The sequence below is a fragment of the Panthera uncia genome, chromosome D1 (assembly GCF_023721935.1).
Source record: "Panthera uncia isolate 11264 chromosome D1, Puncia_PCG_1.0, whole genome shotgun sequence".
Lineage (NCBI taxonomy): Eukaryota > Metazoa > Chordata > Mammalia > Carnivora > Felidae > Panthera > Panthera uncia.
Window position 1 is genome coordinate 49,592,677 of NC_064808.1, and position 21,129 is coordinate 49,613,805.

At 39.3% G+C, this 21,129-nt stretch overlaps 3 protein-coding genes across 3 annotated transcripts; 1 reads left to right on the forward strand and 2 right to left on the reverse strand.

Annotated features, from left to right (window-relative positions):
• Positions 1-254: 254 nt before the first annotated feature.
• LOC125916668 (olfactory receptor 2D3-like) lies at positions 255-7,985 on the forward strand. Its single transcript, XM_049623001.1, has 2 exons — positions 255-1,163; positions 7,974-7,985. Exons 1-2 carry the CDS (start codon positions 255-257, stop codon positions 7,983-7,985), a joined length of 921 nt encoding a protein of 306 aa, XP_049478958.1.
• Positions 7,986-8,479: 494 nt separating this feature from the next.
• On the reverse strand, positions 8,480-9,640 carry LOC125916683 (olfactory receptor 2AG1-like). The gene has a single exon (XM_049623003.1). It carries the CDS (start codon positions 9,638-9,640, stop codon positions 8,708-8,710), a length of 933 nt encoding a protein of 310 aa, XP_049478960.1. The 3' UTR covers positions 8,480-8,707.
• Positions 9,641-19,432: 9,792 nt separating this feature from the next.
• LOC125916698 (olfactory receptor 2D3-like) lies at positions 19,433-20,471 on the reverse strand. The gene has a single exon (XM_049623008.1). The coding sequence runs from the start codon at positions 20,469-20,471 to the stop codon at positions 19,548-19,550; it is 924 nt and encodes a 307-aa protein (XP_049478965.1). The 3' UTR covers positions 19,433-19,547.
• Between the last annotated feature and the right edge of the window lie 658 nt (positions 20,472-21,129).

The window sequence follows — 21,129 nt, forward strand, 5'->3', positions numbered from 1 at the left end:
ATTCAGGATGATTTCTGACCCTCTGGTGCAACTAAAAGACTCAAGGGGATAGAAAATCAGAAATGACTTTCATCTGTCAAAACTACTGAGCAAAAAGAGAGCTCGGTCTTCTGACATATGGAATCTGTCAAGAGATAGAAATTAATAGCTCAGTTCTAATGCTGGTTAATAAAATACCAGATACATTTTTTTAAATAACTGATCAATATGTGTTTCTTTTCTTGGTGCTGACCTATAAACAGTAATAAATTTTCATGGGAGAAGAAAACCAAACCTATGTGACTGAATTTGTCTTCCTGGGCCTTTCACAGGATCCACACACACAACTCCTGCTCTTCTTCCTTTTTCTGATCATCTATCTGCTGACTGTACTGGGAAATCTGCTTATCATTGTGCTCATCCACACAGACTCCAGACTCCACACACCCATGTACTTTTTCCTTAGAAACTTGTCCTTTGCTGATCTCTGTTTCTCTACCACCACAGTGCCCCAGGTGCTAGTCCACTTCCTGGCAAAGAGGAAAACCATTTCCTTTGCTGGATGCTCAACTCAAATATTTGTCTTACTTCTGGTTGGGTGTACAGAGTGCGCACTGCTGGCGGTGATGTCCTATGACCGGTATGTGGCTATCTGTAAGCCCCTGCACTACTCTTCTATCATGACACATTGGTTATGTGTCCAGCTGGCCTTAGGGTCCTGGGTCAGTGGAGCGTTAGTATCTCTAGTGGATACCACATTCACACTGTGTCTGCCCTACCAAGGGAACAATATCATTAACCACTTTTTTTGTGAACCTCCTGCCCTCCTGAAGCTGGCTTCCACAAATACCTATAGCACAGAAATGGCCATCTTTGCAATGGGCGTGGTCATCCTCCTAGCTCCTGTCTGCCTGATCCTTGTCTCCTACTGGAATATTATCTCCGCTGTGATCCAAATGCAGTCTGGGGAGGGGAGATTCAAGGCTTTCTCTACCTGTGGCTCCCATCTCATTGTTGTTGTCCTCTTCTATGGCTCAGCAATATTTGCCTATATGAGGCCAAACTCCAAGATAATGAATAAAAGGGATAAAATGATCTCTGTGTTCTACTCAGCAGTGACACCCATGCTGAACCCGATCATTTATAGTCTGAGAAACAAGGATGTCAAAGGGGCTCTCAGGAGAGTGACTGCAAAATAGTCTCTTTTAAGGTGAGGATCTTTAATCATGATGAGAATTTTAAAGATGTAGAGAGAAGTGATTTTCTTATAAACTTTTCCCATTTTCATCCCATTCCTCCACTTCTTTTCCTTCTCCTATTTGCCTACATCTATTCTAAGAAAATTTAGTTAATTGCCTATTCAAAGCAAGGCATATTGATAGACAAAGGAAAGAAATATAGAAGGGGGTTTGCATGGGAGGATGGGTTAAATAGTGATGGGGATTAAGGAGTGCACTTGTAATGAGCCCTAGGTGTTGTAAGTTTTGAATCACCAAATTGTACACTTGAAATTAATATTACCACTATATGTTAACTAACTGGAATTTAAGTAAAATCTTTTTTATAATGTTTATTTGTTTATTTTTGAGAGACAGAGAGAGAGAGAGAGCATGTGCACAGAGTGGGGGAGGGGCAGAGAGAGAGAGACACAGAATCCAAAGCAGGCTCCAGGCTCTGAGCTGTCAGCACAGAGCCTGATGCGTGGCTTGAACTCATGAACCACGAGATCATGACCTGGCCCCAAGTCAGATGCTCAACCGACTGAGCCACCTAGGCGCCCCTGGAATTTAAGTAAATTTTTTTAGAAAGAAATAAAAGGCATCCAAATCAGCAAGGAAGAAGTCAAACTTTCACTATTTACAGATGACATGATACTTTGTACAGAAAAACCCAAAGACTCTACCAAAAATTTGCTAGAACAGATACATGATTCAGTAAAGTTGCAGAATACAAAATCAATGTACAGAAATCTGTTGCATTTCTATACACCAATAATGAAGAAGAAAAAGAGAAATCAAGGAATCAATCCCATTTACAAATGCAGCAAAACCCATAACATACCTAGGAATAAACCTAACCAAACAGGTAAAAGATCTGTACTCTGAAAACAATAGAACAGTTATGAAAGAAATTGCAGATGACACAAAGAAATGGGAAAACATTTCATGCTTGTGGATTGGAAGAACAAATATTGTTAAAATGCCTATACTACCCGAAGCAATCTACACATTTAATGACATCCCTATCAAAATACCAACAGCATTTTTCACAGAGTTAGAACAAACCTAAAATTGGTATGGAACCACAAAAGACCTGGAAGAGCCAAGCAACCTTGAAAAAGAAAAGGAAGGCTGGAGGCATCACAATTCTGGACTTCAAGTTATACTATAAAGGTGTAGTGATCAGGGCACCAGTGTGGCTCGGTTGGTTGAGTATATGATTTTTGCTCAGGTCATGATCTCATCATGGAGCCTGCTTCACATGTTAGGTTTCCCTTTCTGTCCCTTGAGACCACCCCCCCCACCAAATAAATAAATAAACATTAAAAGAAAAACAACAAAACAAATACCCCAAAAGTATAGTGATCAAGACAGTATGGAACTGGCACAAAAACAGATATATAGATCAATAGAACAGAATAGAAAACCCAGAAATTAAACCACAACTATATGGTCAATTAATCTTTGACAAAGCAGGAAAGAATATCCAATAGAAAAAAAAGGTTCTTCAACAAATGATGTTGGGAAAACTGGACAGAAACATGCAAAAGAATGAAACTGGACCACTGTCCTACACCATACACAAAAATAAATTCAAAATGAATTAAAGACCTAAATGTGAGACAGGGAACCATCAAAATCCTAGAACAGAAAACAGGCAGCAACCTCTTTGACATCGCTGTAGCAACTTCTTACTGGAAATGTCTCCTGAGGATGGGAAACAAAAGCAAAAATAAACTATTGGGACTTCATCAAAATAAAAAGCTTTTGTACAGCGAAGGAAGCAATCCACAATACTAAAAGACAACCTACTAAATGGGAGAAGATATTTGCAAAGGACATATCTGACAAAGGGCTAGTATCCCAAATCTATAAAGAACTTCTCAGAGTCAACACCCAAAAAGCAAATAAGTCAGTGAAGAAATAGGCAGAAGACATGAATAGATGTTTTTCCAAAGAAGACATACAAGGTTTTTATTTTTCTTTAAAGTTTATTTATTTTGAGAAAGACAGAGACAGTGTAAGTGGGGGAAGGGAAGAGAGAGAGGGAGAGAGAGAGAGAATCCCAAGCAGGGTCTATACTGCCAGCACAGAGCCTGATGTAGGGTTTCGAACCCACAAAGCCGTGAGATCATGACCTAAGATGAAACCAAGAGTGAGACACTTAACTGACTGAGCCACCCAGGTGCCCCCAAAGAAGACATACAGATGGCTAACAGGCACATGAAATGATGCTCAACATCACTCATCATCAGGAAAATACAAATCAAAACCCCAATGAGATACCACCTCCCACTTGTCAGAATTGCCAACATTAACATCTCAGGAAACAAGAGATGTTGGCAAGGATGCAGAGAATGGGGAACCCTCTTACACCATTAGTGGGAATACAAACTGGTTCAGCCACTCTGGAAAACAGTATGGAGGTTCCTCAAAAAAATTAAAAATAGAACTACCCTACAACCCAGTAATTTCACTACTAGGTACTTATCCAAAGGATAAAAAAATGCTGATTCGAATGGGCACATGCACACCAGTGTTTATAGCAGCACTATCGACAATAGCCAAATTATGGAAAAAGCCCCAATGTCCATCCACATAGGAATGTATAAGAAAGATGTGGTAAATATACATATATATGTACACAATGGAATATTACTTGGTGATCAGAAGGGGTTCTTTATGATGGGATAATCAGAGCATACTTGTATCCCTGTGATTATGATCCAGAAGTGAAGAAGATAATGGTTTAAGATTAAAGAGACTCTTGCAGGAACAAAATCTTTGGTAGGTGAAATACTAGTGACGGGGTCAGCCTTTAATAGATAGTTGTAAAGGGGGAAACCAAACATGAACATACAGTACATACACGTGGGTGGGAGGTTTGAAGAGAAAAAGATAAGGGGCTGGCCTTTCTTATTTCCCTTCTCTTTCTTACCCCATACTCCACATTCTATTCCAAGTAAAGTACATATGGGGTAAGATAATCAGCTGAGACTGAGGTGTGAAAGAGTCATTTTCAGAAAGAAAAGAAGATTGAGTTCAGAAGGTGGAGTAGTATATACTATGTTCTGGAAGGCATAGCTGAGTACTGCAAAAAAATCCTAAATTACAAGTTACTTTACCAGTTGAATATATTCATGATCAAATTACCAATGGGTTTTTGAGGTGTAGATGACAGAATCAAATATCCTTAGAAAGAGTAAGGAGAGAAAGAAGCTAGAACTGAACAGATAGCCAAGAAATGTACCTTAATACTATGTTTATGAGACATAATACATGATTTAAAAAATAAATTCATGGAAACGAATTATTGTAAAGAAAAGGGCAACTTTGGGGGCACCTGGGTGGCTCAGTTTGTTGAGCGTCTGACTTCAGCTCAGGTCATGATCTCAGGGCTTGTGAGTTCGAGCCCTGCGTCAGGCTCTGTGCTGACCGCTCAGAGCCTGCAGCCTGCTTTGGATTCTGTGTCTCCCTCTCTCTCTGCCCCTCCCCCCAACTCTCTCTCTCTCTGTCTCTCTCTGGCTCTCTCAAAAATAAATAAACATTAAAAAAAACGAAAATGACAACTTTGAAAAAAGTTAAAACCTCACCATATCAAGATAAATTAGAAACTTATTCTAAAAGTTAAATACAATTATAAAATTATGAAGAAAAAATAACATATATAAATTGTTACCTAAAGAGAGAGTAGAAAATTACATCCTAGCAGTAAAATTACTTAAAGAAAACAAAAAAGAAAAAGATGGATAGATTTCACTACACAAATATTTTCAGTACTTCTGTGTCTACAAATCCTTACCATGCAGATATTTGAAAAATAACACACTGATAAAAAGTTATCACCACAAACGTAACAAATTATCAGTGTCCCTAATCTGTAAAGAACTCCAAAAACTCAAAAAGAAAAATATAAATTTATCTATTATGCAAATTAAGGTAATATATTTAAATTTATACCTAGTAAATTAATAAAAACTGTTCAACTCAATATGAAAATGAGTTAAGTACACATATGTTGCTGGTAAAAATGCAGAATGTTTAATATGAAAAAATTAATTCATCTTTTTATGTCAAGAATATTAAATAGATTTTGACTTTGGTTTTAGTAATTCCACTCACAAGAATTTATTCTGATGGAAAAAATCAATCACTGTTGACTCAGAGGTCAACATTGCTATTTTTACACACACACAGTGTTGACTCAGAGGTCAACATTGCTATTTTTACACACACACTAGTTGTATATCAATGACGAAATAGCCAATTCTATTACAAAGCATCCATATGATGTAATGTTATGTCATTACATAAAAATATTTTCAAGGCTACTTATTCACAGAAGAGTTAAGATTTATTAAATACTCATTGTATGCCAGGTGTTATTCTAAATATCTTACATTTATGTTTACTAACTTCTTTTTTTTTAATTTTTTTTTTCAACGTTTTTTATTTATTTTTGGGACAGAGAGAGACAGAGCATGAATGGGGGAGGGGCAGAGAGAGAGGGAGACACAGAATCGGAAACAGGCTCCAGACTCCGAGCCATCAGCCCAGAGCCTGACGCGGGGCTCGAACTCACGGACCGCGAGATCGTGACCTGGCTGAAGTCGGACGCTTAACCGACTGCGCCACCCAGGCGCCCCTATGTTTACTAACTTCTAAATCCTCACAATGACTATGAAGTAGGTCTTACTATTACTGCCAATATACAGCTTAGAGATTTGCAGATAGGTACAGAGAGGTTAAGAAACACGCTCAACGTTATGTTAGTGGGGGCATACTGAATTCGAACCTCGGTACTCTGACAACTGACCCCAGCCTCTTTGTCACTGCTCTTTACAGCTGCCAAATAATGTAGGGGAAAAATTCACTATGTATTAATAAATGAAAAAATCTCTACTTTATGTGCACATATAAACTCAGGGAAATGCATGCCTGCCTTCAAAATGAAAGAAAATGTATCTAAAAGTATGGAGGTTATCTCTGGGTAAGATTTTAGTTGGTTTTTGCCTATTTTTAATATCCCTAATTTTATTAATTTTTTAAAAGTCCTTAGTTTTACAGATGAAAGTGCTGTTATTAATTTTTAATAATTTTTTATTATTTTTTAAAGAGAAAGCATTAGCAAATTTCCAAAAAGAGCAATATTCCCCAAAATAGTGCCACTTGGATGAACCATGTTATTTTAAAGCTTCAAAACAACCTGCAGATTTTGTTTAAGTATTTCCAGGCTTACAAACAAATGGCAGTAGTACAGCATATTTAAGCCACTAGAAAATTAATTGATATGTTGTCCTCTCCTTTTCAGCACAAATACACATCCACAGACTCACACATCCACACATATTAAGCATATGAACCCTCTGCAATTTAGCTCCATTTCAAGACTGCAACCAGTTGTTTGTTTGTCTGTTCTGTTTACTGCCAAGGAGTAAGCATTGTTTCCAATGGACCTTGCTAATGAGATGTCCTTTCTATTTTATTCATTTCAGCAATATTTGGATTTTAGGCAGTATAAAAAATTTCCACATCAAAAACAAAGTCAAACAAAAACACCTGTTGGAGGGTCCAGGTGGGTCAGTTTCTGTAATGACTGTTTGGAAAAAAAAAAAAATGATACAAATCCATACAAACTACTACCAGTTTGGGCATTAATTAGGTTGCTACGTGCTCTTGTAACAAGGTCAGGTGTCTTAAATTTGTGCAGATCTCAAGGTCTGCTCCCTTGATATGGGCCTTGTTTAGGCCCTTGAAACTTGAAACTTGAAACTTTCTTTTCTTGAAACTTTCTTTTCTTTGGTTCATACGTTGGTCCACTATGGACTTTCAAGTCAGAGGTTATGTCCAAAATTGGTAAAAGTTCCTTGTCTCATTCAACTTGGTAGCTAAATGGGAAAGTAGGCAAATTTTAAATAGAATGCAGATCATTTCTTATAAATTGCTTGATGGAAGAAAGACTTAAAAGAGCATTTGATAATGAGATATCACCTTGAATCCATCAAAATGTTGGAATAAAAAAGACAAAAAGTAAGTATTGACAAGGATGTGAGGAAAAGAAACCTTTGTGCAATGCTGGTGGGAATATAAATTGGTGCAGCCACTGTAGAAACGGTATGGAGATTCCTCAAAAAATCAAAATAGAAATATCATATGAAGCAGCACTCTCAACAATAGCCAAATTATGGAAACAGCCTAAATGTCCATCAACTGATGAATGGATAAAGAAATTGTGGTTTATATACACAATGGAGTACTACAGGGCAATGAGAAAGAATGAAATATGGCCCTTTGTAGCAACGTGGATGGAACTGGAGAGTGTGATGCTAAGTGAAATAAGCCATACAGAGAAAGACAGATACCATATGTTTTCACTCTTATGTGGATCCTGAGAAACTTAACAGAAACCCATGGAGGAGGGGAAGGAAAAAAAAAAAAGAGGTTAGAGTGGGGGAGAGTCAAAGCATAAGAGACTCTTAAAAACTGAGAACAAACTGAGAGTTGATGGGGGGTGGGAGGGAGGGGGTGGGTGATGGGTATTGAGGAGGGCACCTTTTGGGATGAGCACTGGGTGTTGTATGGAAACCAATTTGACAATAAATTTCATATACCAGGAAAAAAAAGAAATATTATATGATCCAGTAGTTCTACTACTGGCTACTTATCCAAGGAAAATGAAAACACTAATTCATAAAGATATAAACATCCCTGTTTTAATTGTAGCATTATTTACAATAGCTGAGATATGAAAGCAACCCACATGCCTGTTGATAGATGAATGGATAAAGAAGATGTTACACACACACACACACACACACACACACACATGCACATACAGTGGAATATTAATCAGCCATAAACATAGAATGAAATCTTGCCATTTGTGATAACATGGATGAACCTTGAGGGTATTATGCTAAGTAAAATAAGTCAGGCAGAAAAAAAAAATTCCCATATGATTTCACTTATACATGGAATGAAAACAAAACAAAAGAACAAACAAAGAAACAACAGAAATAGACCATAGATACAGAGAATAAACTGGTGGTTGCCAGAACAGATGGAAGGATGGTGAAAATGGGTCAAGAGGAGTGGGAGATACAAGCTTCCAGTTGGGAATGAATACATCACCAGGATAAAAGGTACAGTGGGGATGAAAGGGAATACAGTCCATGATATTGTAATGGTGCTGTATGGTAACAGATGGTAGCTACATTTGTGGTGAACACAGCATAAAGTATAGACTTGTCAGGTCACTATGTTGCACACCTAACTAATGTAACATTCTATGTCAACTGTAGTTGAAAAAATAAAATAAAGTAAAATGGTAAAAATACAGACACACAAAATCATTTCAGAAGTCAGGTCACACTTCTTCATTTTTCTATTAAAAGATACACTCTGAGTTATAGTGTTTTCACCATGAGAATTAGCATATTTCTTCTGACTTCAAAGAGGAATAAATTTTGAGGGCTAGCCATAAGCTCTCCCTAGATGGTGGAATGTGTCTACAGCATGTATTTTCCCAGCACTCTCTTCAAAGCCCCCATGACTTCCTTATTCCTCAAGCTATAGATAAGGGGGTTCAGGGCTGGAGTGACAACTGTGTAGAAAACAGAGGTGATGTTGTCTTGCTTTGGGCTGTGGAGAGAACTGGGCAGGACATACATGAATGTGGCAGCTCCATAGAACATCCCAACCACAGTCAGATGGGAAGAGCAGGTGACTAGGGCTTTCTGCCTCCCCTCATTTGAGGGCATGTGAAGCACAGTAAACAGGATTAGTGCATAGGAAGAAATGACTGCAAGGAGAGGGGGCATCAGGAAGGTCACACCCATCACATACACAAACAGTTCATATCTAGAGGTATCTGCACAGGCCAAATTCAGCAAAGGTGGAATCTCACAAAGCAGGTGCCTGATGTTCCGGGCTTTGCAGAAGGGATACTGCATGGTATAGAAGGTATGTCCTAGAGCATTCAGGTATGCCAGTATCCATGCTGTGGCCACCATGAGCCAGCAGACCCTTGGCCTCATGAAGACCATGTAGTTCAGAGGATGACAAATGGCCACATATCTATCATAGGCCATGAAGGCCAGTAGCAGGTCCTCTGCACCACCCAGCATCAATGCCAGAAACATCTGAAGGGCACAGCCCGCAAAGGAGATGGTGTTTTCACTGCGCAGAAAATCCATGAGCGCCTTGGGAGTGACAACAGATGTGAAGAGGAGGTCCATGAGTGAGAGCTGCCCGAGCAGGAAGTACATGGGCATGTGGAGCCGGGAATCCACTGTGATGACCAAGAGCAACAGGCCATTGCTGGTCAGGGCCAACATGTACAGGACTGTGATTATGACACAGAGCAGTTCAGGAGACCCACTGTCTTTCAGAATCCCCATCAATATAAAGCCACTGCCCAGGGTGGAGTTCCAGTACTCCATTCTGTATTGTTTCTTTAGTTGCCTAGAACCAAACACATTCTCGGTGAATTTTTGCAAAGGTGGTCCCTAGTTTGTAACATCACAGGACCCTAAATGAATCCAACTCCCATTTCGAAAAGCCACATTTGGAGTGTTGTACCCAAGCCCAGAAAAGTCAGAAGAGACAGGGACATGGAATTGTGAGGGATCATGAATACAATGAGGTGTTGCCTTTCCTATTGGACTCTGACTTTAACTCTTGATCTCTCCGTTTCTGACACTTTTAATTGTATATTGATGAAAGAACCATCTAAATGGAGAGCAGGCATCATGGTAATAACTAAACATTGAGAGGTCATTATATGAAAGTATTATTCAGGACACCAAACCTGGACAAGTATCTTTCCAGAATGATTAAATTATCCCTCTCTTAAAGGTAGCTTATGTACTAGAAAGTAATATTTTAATACATAAGCCCTTGATTATTTTTGTACCTAGGTTTAAGTATAATGTTTGATGACTGATTTAAATTTTTTTTAACGTTTATTTATTTTTGAGACAGAGAGAGACAGAGCATGAACGGGGGAGGGTAACAGAGAGAGGGAGACACAGAATCTGAAACAGGCTCCAGGCTCTGAGCTGTCAGCACAGAGCCCGATGCGGGGCTCGAACCCTCCATCTGCGAGATCATGACCTGAGCCGAAGTCGGACGCTTAACCGACCGAGCCACCCAGGCGCCCCTGATGACTGATTTAAATGCCCAGTTAGTGTCCTAACAGACCTATTCTGAATATAAAACTCTAAAGCAGGTACAGAAATGTTTTTTTCAACAAAGCACTTCCACTCATTTTCCATACAGACTATGTCCACATTTGTTTGCAGCACTCAAGGCTGTAGATGGAAGCATCATGGGAAGAGCTAAAGTACGTCCACCTTAGTCACCTCTCTGGGCCAGCTCCACACTCTCCATGTGCCTGAAAGAGAAGGAATTCTAGACTGTCTCAGACTAAGGGGTGATGTGTTTGACATGGTGTTGGTTTTAGGAGCTAAACCTTTTGGATGAAAGGACATAGGTGTTTCTTTACAGGCTATGACAACATGTGAGCCTGGGAAAACTCAAAAATCTGATAACTGATGAGGCTCTTCCCAGGAATATCAGAGTGTTTGTGTTTGGGGGAAATGGTGAAAGGTGCTGGCAACAAAAGAGCATGTGCTGTATGCTGTAATCAGGCTCATTAATCCTATCTTCCCTCTTGTGCACCTGACCCAGATCCCCACTCTCCTTCTTGCAGGACCAGAGTATCTCCACTGGATTGAAGGGTCGTGGGGATAGGGAGGATGAACTCCTGTTCTGGAAAGCCACGTTTGGAATGTGGTATCCCACCCCAGAAAAGTCAGAAGAGACAGGGACTTGGGACTGACAGGTATCGATGTCATGCATCATGGGAACTAGGCAGATAAGTCCAATTCTGAACATGTGTTAAAGAATCTGTAAGAGAAGCATGTTTCTCTAAATCTTTCCCCTATACTGTGGCTTCTATATTTGGACATTTCACTGGTTCCCCTACGGGTCTCTTCTGGGTCCACAGGATTTTAATGGCACAAAAGGTATTATTAGAGCATATGACGGGCATATCATTTGCTCTCAGAGGGCCCTTTGGAGACATTTTTTACCAGATAGGGGCAAAAATCTCTGAGCAGAGGGCAGAAAGCCCAGCAGTGCTAAAGATAGGTACTGGTATTTCCACCAAGAAGCAGACACCCTGGCCTGGGATGTGGCACAGACTCCTTCACCATTTTCACTGGTTTTTCTTCATGTTTAGAAAACCAAGAATAGAGGGCATTAGGATCAAGTACAGGCCCCAAAGCACTAGAGAATCTGGAAGACAGAGTAGCTTAAGTCCTTAGGGTCTGTTTGGGGCTCTGTTTCTCAACTCAGCATTCCTAGAGGCTGCACACTTCCCTGACAGAGAGACAAAGCCCTTACCTCAGGTAGTGAGAAGCCCAGATGGCCAAACGTGCAAACTGCCCTGTAGGTTGTTTGAAGGTGAAGGATTTTCCTGTAGAAATGGGGAAAGGGTGAGGCTTTTCCAGCAGGGTCCAACTGGTTTAAGTTTTGCTAAGCTGGGTTAAGAATCTGAGGAGTCTGACCAATACAGCTGTCAGGGCCCCTTCTGGTCCCCCTATTCTTCTAAAGGTCTTCTCTGGAGATGCAGTGGAGACACAGGGCTAGTTCAGTCCTTGGGTAGTTTCTGTGGCGCTCTTACTTCAGTGATGGGTTTCCTGCTCTCACACCCATAGAGAATTAGAAGAAACTGTTTCTGTCACTCAGTTCCCTAGGTCAAGAACCCATCCAGCTCTGGAGAAGTTGTCAGGCTGAGTTCTTGGGTCCAGATGCTCAGACTGCCATTTACTCCTGCTAGGGTCTGGGAGCAAGGATGAGAGCAGCAGGAATCTGGAAGAAGTAGATATTGGAAGAGCTCCCCAAGGGAGACCCTGCTGTGCTTGGCCTCACTGTCTCTGGGGAGGCTGTTCTGGCTCCTTTCCCATGACCCCTCACCCCTCTGCTTTATTCCATTCCTACATTCACAAGGACTTATCTTCTCAGCTGAAATGGCCTCCCCTGGAAATGCTGGTCCAGGAAACAAGATGTTAATGAGTCCTCTTGGGCATGTTTCCTGGCCTGGTATCCCTGCTCTTTTCTCTCACTAAATGAACTCAGATGCCCCAGGTATCTTCTATCCTCCCCTAAGGTGGCACTGATGGCCCATTTCTGAATTTCTGACTGGATAGACCAAGAAGAAGGGTCCTTTTCCTGGTCAGTGTCCTGCCCCAGATCTTAAAGTGGGTTTCGTGTCAGCTCTAGGACACTCCCACAATATCTTCTGTAATTGTTACCTTGATTCTGAATTCTCATGTTCATTGACTGTCTCGTGTGCTCCATTGTATACATGTTCTTCTTGTTTTATAAGCTCTTCCTGCTACCTCATCAGCTCCCAAATATGATCAAGATCTCCCTGTTCAGACAAACAACAATTTGGATTTTCTTCCCTTTGGACTATCTCTCTAAATACCTCCCATTTGTTGCCATATATTTTTTCAAAAAGCATTTATAATAATTGGGTCTACTGCTACTTTAATTGCTCATTCATTATACACGAAGAGAACATTTGCCCAGAAAACCCAGAAATAACAGTAGCATAACCCAATAAAATGTATTTCTCACACAGGTAACAGTTCAATGCATATTTCTTATTTAGGGAGCTGTCCTTAATTGCTCTCTTCTATGGGGTTGGGTGGGGATCCAGGCTTTTTATTTGGTGGAGCCTACAACATCTTCAGTAGGTGATTCCCAGGTTTACAATAATACTCTCCATTCTGGGTAGTCTGAAAGGAAAGAGATCCTATGGCATCAAGTGTAGGTGTTCTTATGGCTCAGACTTCACTTCATGGCACACCTTGTGGCACACTTCACCTCTGCATTGTATTCCTCGGCCCATTTGTATCACCTCCTGCCAAGTGCCCTACATGACTGAACTGACCTACTTTGTCTCAAGATCACCAAAATCTTCTTTGCCAAATCCTGTAATACATACTATTGTGTTACTGGGTTTGTTTTAAACTCACCAAATTCCCACATTCCTTTTCTTTTTTGCAAAAGGGCTAAAGACTTTTTCGTTCCATACTAGCAGGAATATTTTTTTTTCTTCCGATCTCTGTGTTAATCTGGTAGCACACCACACTAGCATAATCCAGAAGGGCAGGAACTAGTCTGTTTTGTTCCCAGTCACATTTCTAGCTCATAGCATGGTAACTGCATAAATGTACTCAATAAATGTTTGCTAAATTAATAAAGGAGTGAACAAATGAAGGTTTCTACCACAGCTGCTGTCAAATTCCAACTAAAATATCCATGGGGAAAAAATGTCTATTCAGGTCCTCTGTTCATTTTTTAATCAGATTGTCTTTTTTTTTTTTTTTTTTTTTTTTTTTTTTATTAGTTTTTTTTTTTTTTTTTTTTTTTGGTGTTGAGTTGTGTAAGCTATTTATATATTTTTTATATTAACCCCTTATTGAATACATCATTTGCAAGTATCTTCTCCCATTCACTAGGTTGCATTTTTGTTTTGTTGATGGTTTCTGTCACTGTGCAGAAGCTTTTTATTTTGGTGTGGTCCCAATAGTTTATTTTTGCTTTTGCTTCCCTTGTCTGAGGAGTCATATCAGAGTAGCTTATGTTGCTAAGGCTGATGTCCAAGAGATTACTGCCTATGTTTCTTTTAGTTTTATGGTCAGACCTCACATTTAGGTTTCTAATCCATTTTGAGTGTATTTCTGTGCTGGTAAAAGAATGTAGTCCACTCTCATTCTTTTGCATGTAGCTATCCAGTTTTCCCAGCACCATTAATGAAAAGGCTGTCTTTTCTCAATTATATATTCTTGCTTCATTTGTCATAGATGAATAATATGAGTTTGTGTCTGGCTCTCTATTCTTTTCTATTGATCTATGTGTCTATTTTTGTGTCAGAACCATACTGTTTTGGTTACTATGACTTTGTAGTATATCTTGAAATCTAGGATTGTGATACTTCCAGCTTTGTCTGGGATTTTTCCAAAGAACACACACAGGTACCCAACAGACACATGAAAAGATGCTGAATGTCCCTAATTATCAGAGAAATGCAAATCAAAACCACAATAAGATATCACCTCACACGAGTCAGAATGGCTAGTATTAAAATGACAAGCAGTATCAAGTGTTGGTGAGGATGTAGAGAAAAGGGAACCCTCATACACTATTGGTGGGAGTGTACATGGATGCAACCACTGTGGAGAACAGTATAGAGGTTTCTCAAAAAAATTAGAGATAGAAATAGCATATGATCTGGTAATTCCAGTAGGGATATTTATCCAAATAAATGAAAACACTAACTCAAAAAGATATATAAATAATGCCTAGATGATGGAAGCAACCCAAGTGTCCATCCACAGATAAATGGATACAAAAAATATGTGATATATATCTATATAGTGATAGATTATTCTGCCATAAAAAATGGTATCTTGCCATTTGCAACATGGGTGGACCTAGAGGGTATTGTGCTAAGTGAAATACATCAGACAGAGAAACAAATACCAGCAACAAATACCAGAAAACAAATATGATTTCACCTGTATATGGAATCTAAGAAACAAAACAAATGAACAAAACCCAGACTCATGGGGCACCTGAGTGGTTCAGTCGGTTAAGCATCCAACTCTCGGTATTAGCTCAGGTCGTGGTCTCATGGGTCATGAGATAGAAACCACATCTGGCTCTGTGCTGACAGTGTGGAGTCTGCTTAGGATCATGTTTCTCCCTCTCTCTGCCCTTCCCCTCCTTTCTCAAAAATAAATAAACTTAAAAAAAAAAACAGACACATAAATATAGAGAACAAACTGACAGTTGCCAGAGAAGAGGGGAGTTGAGGGATGGGCAAAATAGGTGAAGAGAATTAAGAGGTACAAATTTTCAGTTCTAAAATAAGTAAGTCAAGGAGATGGAAAGTACAGCATAGGGAATATAGTCAATAATATTTTGGTAACAATGTACGGTAACAGATGGTGACTATATTTTTGTGGTGAGCACTGAGTAATGTATAGAATTGCTGGATCACTATGTTGTACACCTGAAACTAATATAACATTGTATGTCAGCTATATACCTCAATAATAAATATTTGAAATTTTTTTAAATAATAGTAAATAGTAACAATTATCTATAATCCAATTTGGCAATCTCTATATAGTACCTTTGCTCTATAATTGTTGTTAAATTCAATATTTGGTCTGGTAACAAGAAAGTAAATAAATAAATAAACAAACAAACAAAATATTCATGAAGATATAAGTGTATCTTAAAGCTGACTTCAGGTCAGTAAAGTAGAGACAGGAAAAGTTATGGGACAAGATTTAGAAGAAATGTTCACCAACTCTATATTTTAACAAAGAATATATTAAAAAACAAGTTTTGGGGCATCTGGGTGGTTCAATCAGTTGAGTGTGTGACTTCAGCTCTGGTCATGATTTCATGGTCCATGAGTTTGAGCCCTGCATCGGGCTCTGTGCTGACAGCTCAGAGCCTGGAGCCTGCTTCAGATTCTGTGTCTCTCTGTCTCTCTGCCCCTCCCCTGCTCGTGCTCTGTCTCTCTCTCTCTCTCAAAAATAAATAAACATTTTTAAAAATTAAAAAAATAAATAACAAGTTTTGCTTCAAACTTGGGAATTTAAAACTTGACATACCCAAATAATCTAGACTAAGTTTTATTTATGTTTAATTCCAAAATAAAGAGGTTTCCCAGACCAGAAAATGGAAAAATATCATCTAATGTACAGAAGCTAGTCCAAGTCAGAGTTTTCCCCCATATTTTCCCTCTTTCTTTACCTCCTTAATTCAGACACCCAGAGGATACAGTTTTTTTTTTTTTTAATTTTTTTTTCAACGTTTTTTATTTATTTTTGGGACAGAGAGAGACAGAGCATGAACGGGGGAGGGGCAGAGAGAGAGGGAGACACAGAATCGGAAACAGGCTCCAGGCTCCGAGCCATCAGCCCAGAGCCTGACGCGGGGCTCGAACTCACGGACCGCGAGATCGTGACCTGGCTGAAGTCGGACGCTTAACCGACTGCGCCACCCAGGCGCCCCGGGAGGATACAGTTTTTAATTAACATCAAAGGACTGAGCAGATAGCATGCAGCTGAAACAATCTGTAGCAGGGGAAACATAATTTATAAACAATGAGTGTGTCTGGGTCCCTCAGAAGTTGACCATGAGCAAGGATTTGAATGAAAAAAGTTCATTTAGGGAGTGATTATAGTTTAAAACTAATAGGATGGGGAAGTGGGACAGAAAAGCAAAAGAACAAATAAAGGTTGTGTCATCAAGCAAGTTACTGTGGGCAACTGGATCTTAATCCTCCTGGAGAACTCTGAGAAAGAAGAGTAGAACATGTACCTCAGACGTATATCGCACCTAAGGTGTGAGGGATCTGGGGTATTCAGACACCAACTGTCACCAATCATCCATTAAGTCCTGGTTGCTGCAGGGGACATTAATTCCCTGGGCCACAGGTCTTCTGGGCATGTGAGCAGAACTGGCATATCAGCCAAAGAAAGTCTGGATGCAAAAGATGCTTATAGTCGCTAGTGGAAGTCAAACTGCCCTGAAACGATAAGGGTCACAAGCATATGTGGAAGGCACTGACCTAACTGCTATATTGTAAGACAATAATATTTAAGATAAATGACATTGCTCAAAGGTATAGTCTTAAATTTACTAGAATGTACAAAATGATGAAGAGATTTAAAAAATGGTTGAATAATGAGTGTCATGGAGAGTAAATAAATATAACACGGTACATTATTTTTAAATGGTACTACTTGACTGAATTTCCTAGAATTTCAGCTAGATTATTGCATGTATACTAATTTAATAGAACAGAAATATTATCTAAAATCCATGGAGGCATTTTTCATGTACCTCCAAATTCCAAACATTAGGGAAAACTTATATGGAAGTGATGAATAGATGATTTATAGGCAATAAACCTTAAACCCTACTATGGTATGAAAATAGACATAGTTGGAAGCTGGTGGAGAGGAATACTTTGAAGATATTTTTACTCTTCCTTCCATGAGAAAATAAGGTGCTTCCCCTCACCTCAAGTGACAAGAGCTTCAAAAGTACTTTTGTGTCTAATCTGGAATTTGATTAATGTTAGAACAAGTACCTTCTTCACAAATAAAAAATCTAAAAGTCAATTATGGACTGGTATAGTCTCCCTGGTTGAAGAGAAGAGACAGCATTCCACACCCCAGAATTTAACGAAATAGGAACAAGCATGACTCCACTTGGCCATATGTGAATCCTATGGAAGAGAATTAGCCAAGTCTCTGTAAAAGGGACTCAGGCCAATAGAACCACTTGGTAGGTTTAAAAGCGACCTCTCAACAGAGGAAAAACTATTAAGGGGGAGTCATATGTGACCAGCTAATGAAGATAGGGCCTTTAAAGATGTGATTAGGTTAAACTTTGTCATTATGGTGGGCCCTAATCTAATTTGAGGGGCGTCCTTATAAGAAAAGGAAATTTGGACACCCAAAGAGATATATGGGGTACAAGTACACAGAGGAAAGGCCCTGTGAGGACACAGAGAAAAGCTTGCCATATGCAAACTAAGTAGAGAGGACTCAGGAGAAACCAAACCTACTGACACCTTGATCTTGGACTTATGTCTTTTACTTTGTCTTTTCTCTCTTTTCTTTCCTTCTACCCAGCCCCAATTTGCCAATCTCGCCTTAATTCAGTGATTAATTTTTCCTGTCCAAAATATTTCCAGTGGTTGTTCACACCAGCCACTTTCAGTACCAAATCTTGTAATGACATTTTGGAGCTCCTGCCCCTATTATCAAACCCCAAACTTTCTATAATTGGTTTAAATATTATGCTATTGTCCTCCAACCTTCTGGTGCTAACAGTCTTCTACAGATTCATATCCATTAGGAAGAAGGTTGGCAGGATCTTTATTCAGATTCTTTTCACTGGGGGGTTAGTGAAATGTATCAGGAAAAAGAAACCCCATTCAAAGCAATGAGACTTATTCAAGTTCTTCATGTACATGAAGCAATTTTAATTTTTATTACCTCACCAACACTGCATGCGTTCTTGAGAAAGAGATAGATAGAGAGAGAGAGAGAGAGAGAGAGAGAGAATTCTGAAAGGATAAAATTGACATGTTGACAGGACTTATTCCTTGAGGGGGAACTATGTGCGATTTTGTTTTTTAATACTCTCACATTATTCCTTTCATAATCAAAAAAGGAAACATTTACTTTTATTTTCTGAGGCGAATTCACCTGTACCCTCTACTCCCTCCAGAACAAAGTGATACATTTGAAATCACTCTCAAACTTATTCTGCTACTCATTGTAGCAGACAGCTACAAAACTGAGGAGGGCATGGAAAATAATTAGGGGACAGGTGAGACTGGCCTAAGATAATATAGTACTTAGTAAAGGGGTGAGAAGAAATCCGATTCAATAATATCGGTAGAGAATTCTACATAGTCAAGCTTACATGTCACAGACAACAGACACACATACACATGCAGACAACTGTACATACTTGCACACTCTTTCATACCTGTACACACTATGCACAAAATTATCCACCAAAAAATGGAGGAAGGAGAAAAGAGAAAGAAGAAAGGAATGCTTTAGAAAAGGTCATCATGCAGTACAGTTAAATTCATTGCCAAGGAGGGCCTGAAAGTTACAGAAACACTATAGGATTCAATCACTTTTAACTGGAAATAAGGCAGTTTGAGGTAATGCATCTATGGGTATATCTCATAAGACATCCTTATGTCTGAAAAGAATGCTGACTTTTTAACCAGTCACTGTTGATTTAGTCAGAAACGTGGAAACAGAACCTCAGCAAGCCCACAGGTGACTGTATGACAACTTGGGTTTCCCAGCTCATTAATAGGTGAAGGATGCTAGAAATATGTTCAGGGAGATTAATCCATTTTTTCCCTTGGTCCAACATTTCAACGGTGAGTTTACTTTGCTAGGAAAATATTTCCCTCAGGAAAGAACTACAAAAAGAGACCATAAGAAAACAAAAGAGTGCAAGACAGAACATGACTCTGTTGACCAAGAGGTAATGAAACCTTTTAAGGAAGACACCAAGTTTCACATATTGTGAGGTTCTAGACACAATGCTTGCACTGAATAGGCATTTAATGAATACATGTGGAGAAGAAAAATCAACTGGAGCATATAAAGCGAGGGAAAGAAAGGACAAGGATAGTAGTAGAGCTATTGTTGTCAGTCATAAGCTTCCAAGTGCTTACGAAAAATGTCAGAAATCACTGCCTCTGAAGGTTGACTATCTTCCAACCAGCCTCCTGAGAGCACCCTTCACGTCCTTGTTCCTCAGGCTATAAATTATGGGGTTCAGCATGGAAGTCATAACTGAATAGAACACAGAGATGACCTGATCCTTTTCATTCATTGTCTTGGAATTGGGTCTCATGTAGGCAAATATTCCAGAGCCATAGTAGAGAACCACAACAGTGAGATGAGAGCCACAGGTAGAAAAGACCTTGAGCCTCCCCTCCTCTGACTGCATCTGAATCACTGTTGAGATAATATGCCAGTAGGAGACAAGGATGAGGGAGAGAGGTGCTAAGAGGATAATCACACCCATTGAAAAGAGAGCCATCTCAGCATTGTAGGTGTCTGCTGAAGCCAGCTTCAGGAGTGCAGGAGGTTCACAAAAATAATGATTAATTATATTCTGTCCCTGGTAGGGGAGACACAGTGTAAATGCACTGTCCACTGAACATACAAATGCCCCACTGATCCAAGACACTATGGCCAACTGGACACAAACCCTCTGGGTCATGACAGTGGAATAATGCAGGGGCTTGCAGACAGCCACATAGCGGTCATAGGACATCACTGCCAGAAGTGCACACTCTGTACACCCTGCTAAAAGGAAGACAATTATCTGCAGTGAGCATCCAGCAAAGGAAATGGTTTTCCTTTTTACGAGGAAGTGGACCAACATCTGAGGAACAATGCTTGTAGAGAAACAGAGGTCAGCAAAGGACAAGTTTTTGAGGAAAAAGTACATGGGGGTGTGAAGTCGAGAGTCACTTTGAATGAGGATTATTATAAGCAGGTTTCCAAACATAGAGAGAAGGTAAATGGTAAGGAAAACACAGAACAGCAGGATCTGGACCTTTGGATTCTGTGAAAGTCCCAGCAAGATAAATTCAGCCACAGAAGTTTGGTTTCCTTCTCCCATTAATGTTTATTCCTGTTTACCTGTCATCAGAAAGAAAACACATGCATTCTGAATGTTCAGTTTTCACAACCTTTATAAACAAGCACAATGATAACAAGTGCACCTTGTTGGACTATTTGTTTTCAGATGCTTCCTGGTAGGTGCCAGTTGGCATTAGGATGCATATTGCTGTTACATAGTTTTTAAGCATGTCTTTCTTTGCTTGATCCATTTGGTAGGCTGAGTATCCTACTTGACATGGCTTCTCAATTAATCCTGATATCAACATACTTACATATTGCTAAATTACCGTGAAGTTTTATCGGGGAATTGTCTTTGGATCAATTTAATTTTTTTCTTCTCAATAAATATTTTGTATTTACCTGGATTAGCAGTCTGAGAATGAGGTGAACTTGTTTAGTCAATAAAACCGCTTTTGCTTTTATAATTCAAAATCAAAACACAGAGGTCAATAATAAATTTGTTCATAATAGAGTAGGAGTTTCAAATATGGTTTCAAAGTCAACAGATAAAATGCAGCTATTAGTTCTGGCTTTTTTTCCGTAGCATCTTTATTTTTTATTTTTTTAATGTTTATTTTTTTTGAGACAGAGAGAGAATGTGTGAGCAGTGGGGATGGTGGGTGGAGCAGAGAGAGAAGAAAGAGAGAGAATCCCAA

Excerpts from the sequence above, each read along its gene's own strand:
- LOC125916668 (XM_049623001.1), top strand. The coding sequence starts at position 255 with ATGGGAGAAGAAAACCAAACCTATGTGACTGAATTTGTCTTCCTGGGC.
- LOC125916683 (XM_049623003.1), bottom strand. The coding sequence starts at position 9,640 with ATGGAGTACTGGAACTCCACCCTGGGCAGTGGCTTTATATTGATGGGG.
- LOC125916698 (XM_049623008.1), bottom strand. The coding sequence starts at position 20,471 with ATGGGAGAAGGAAACCAAACTTCTGTGGCTGAATTTATCTTGCTGGGA.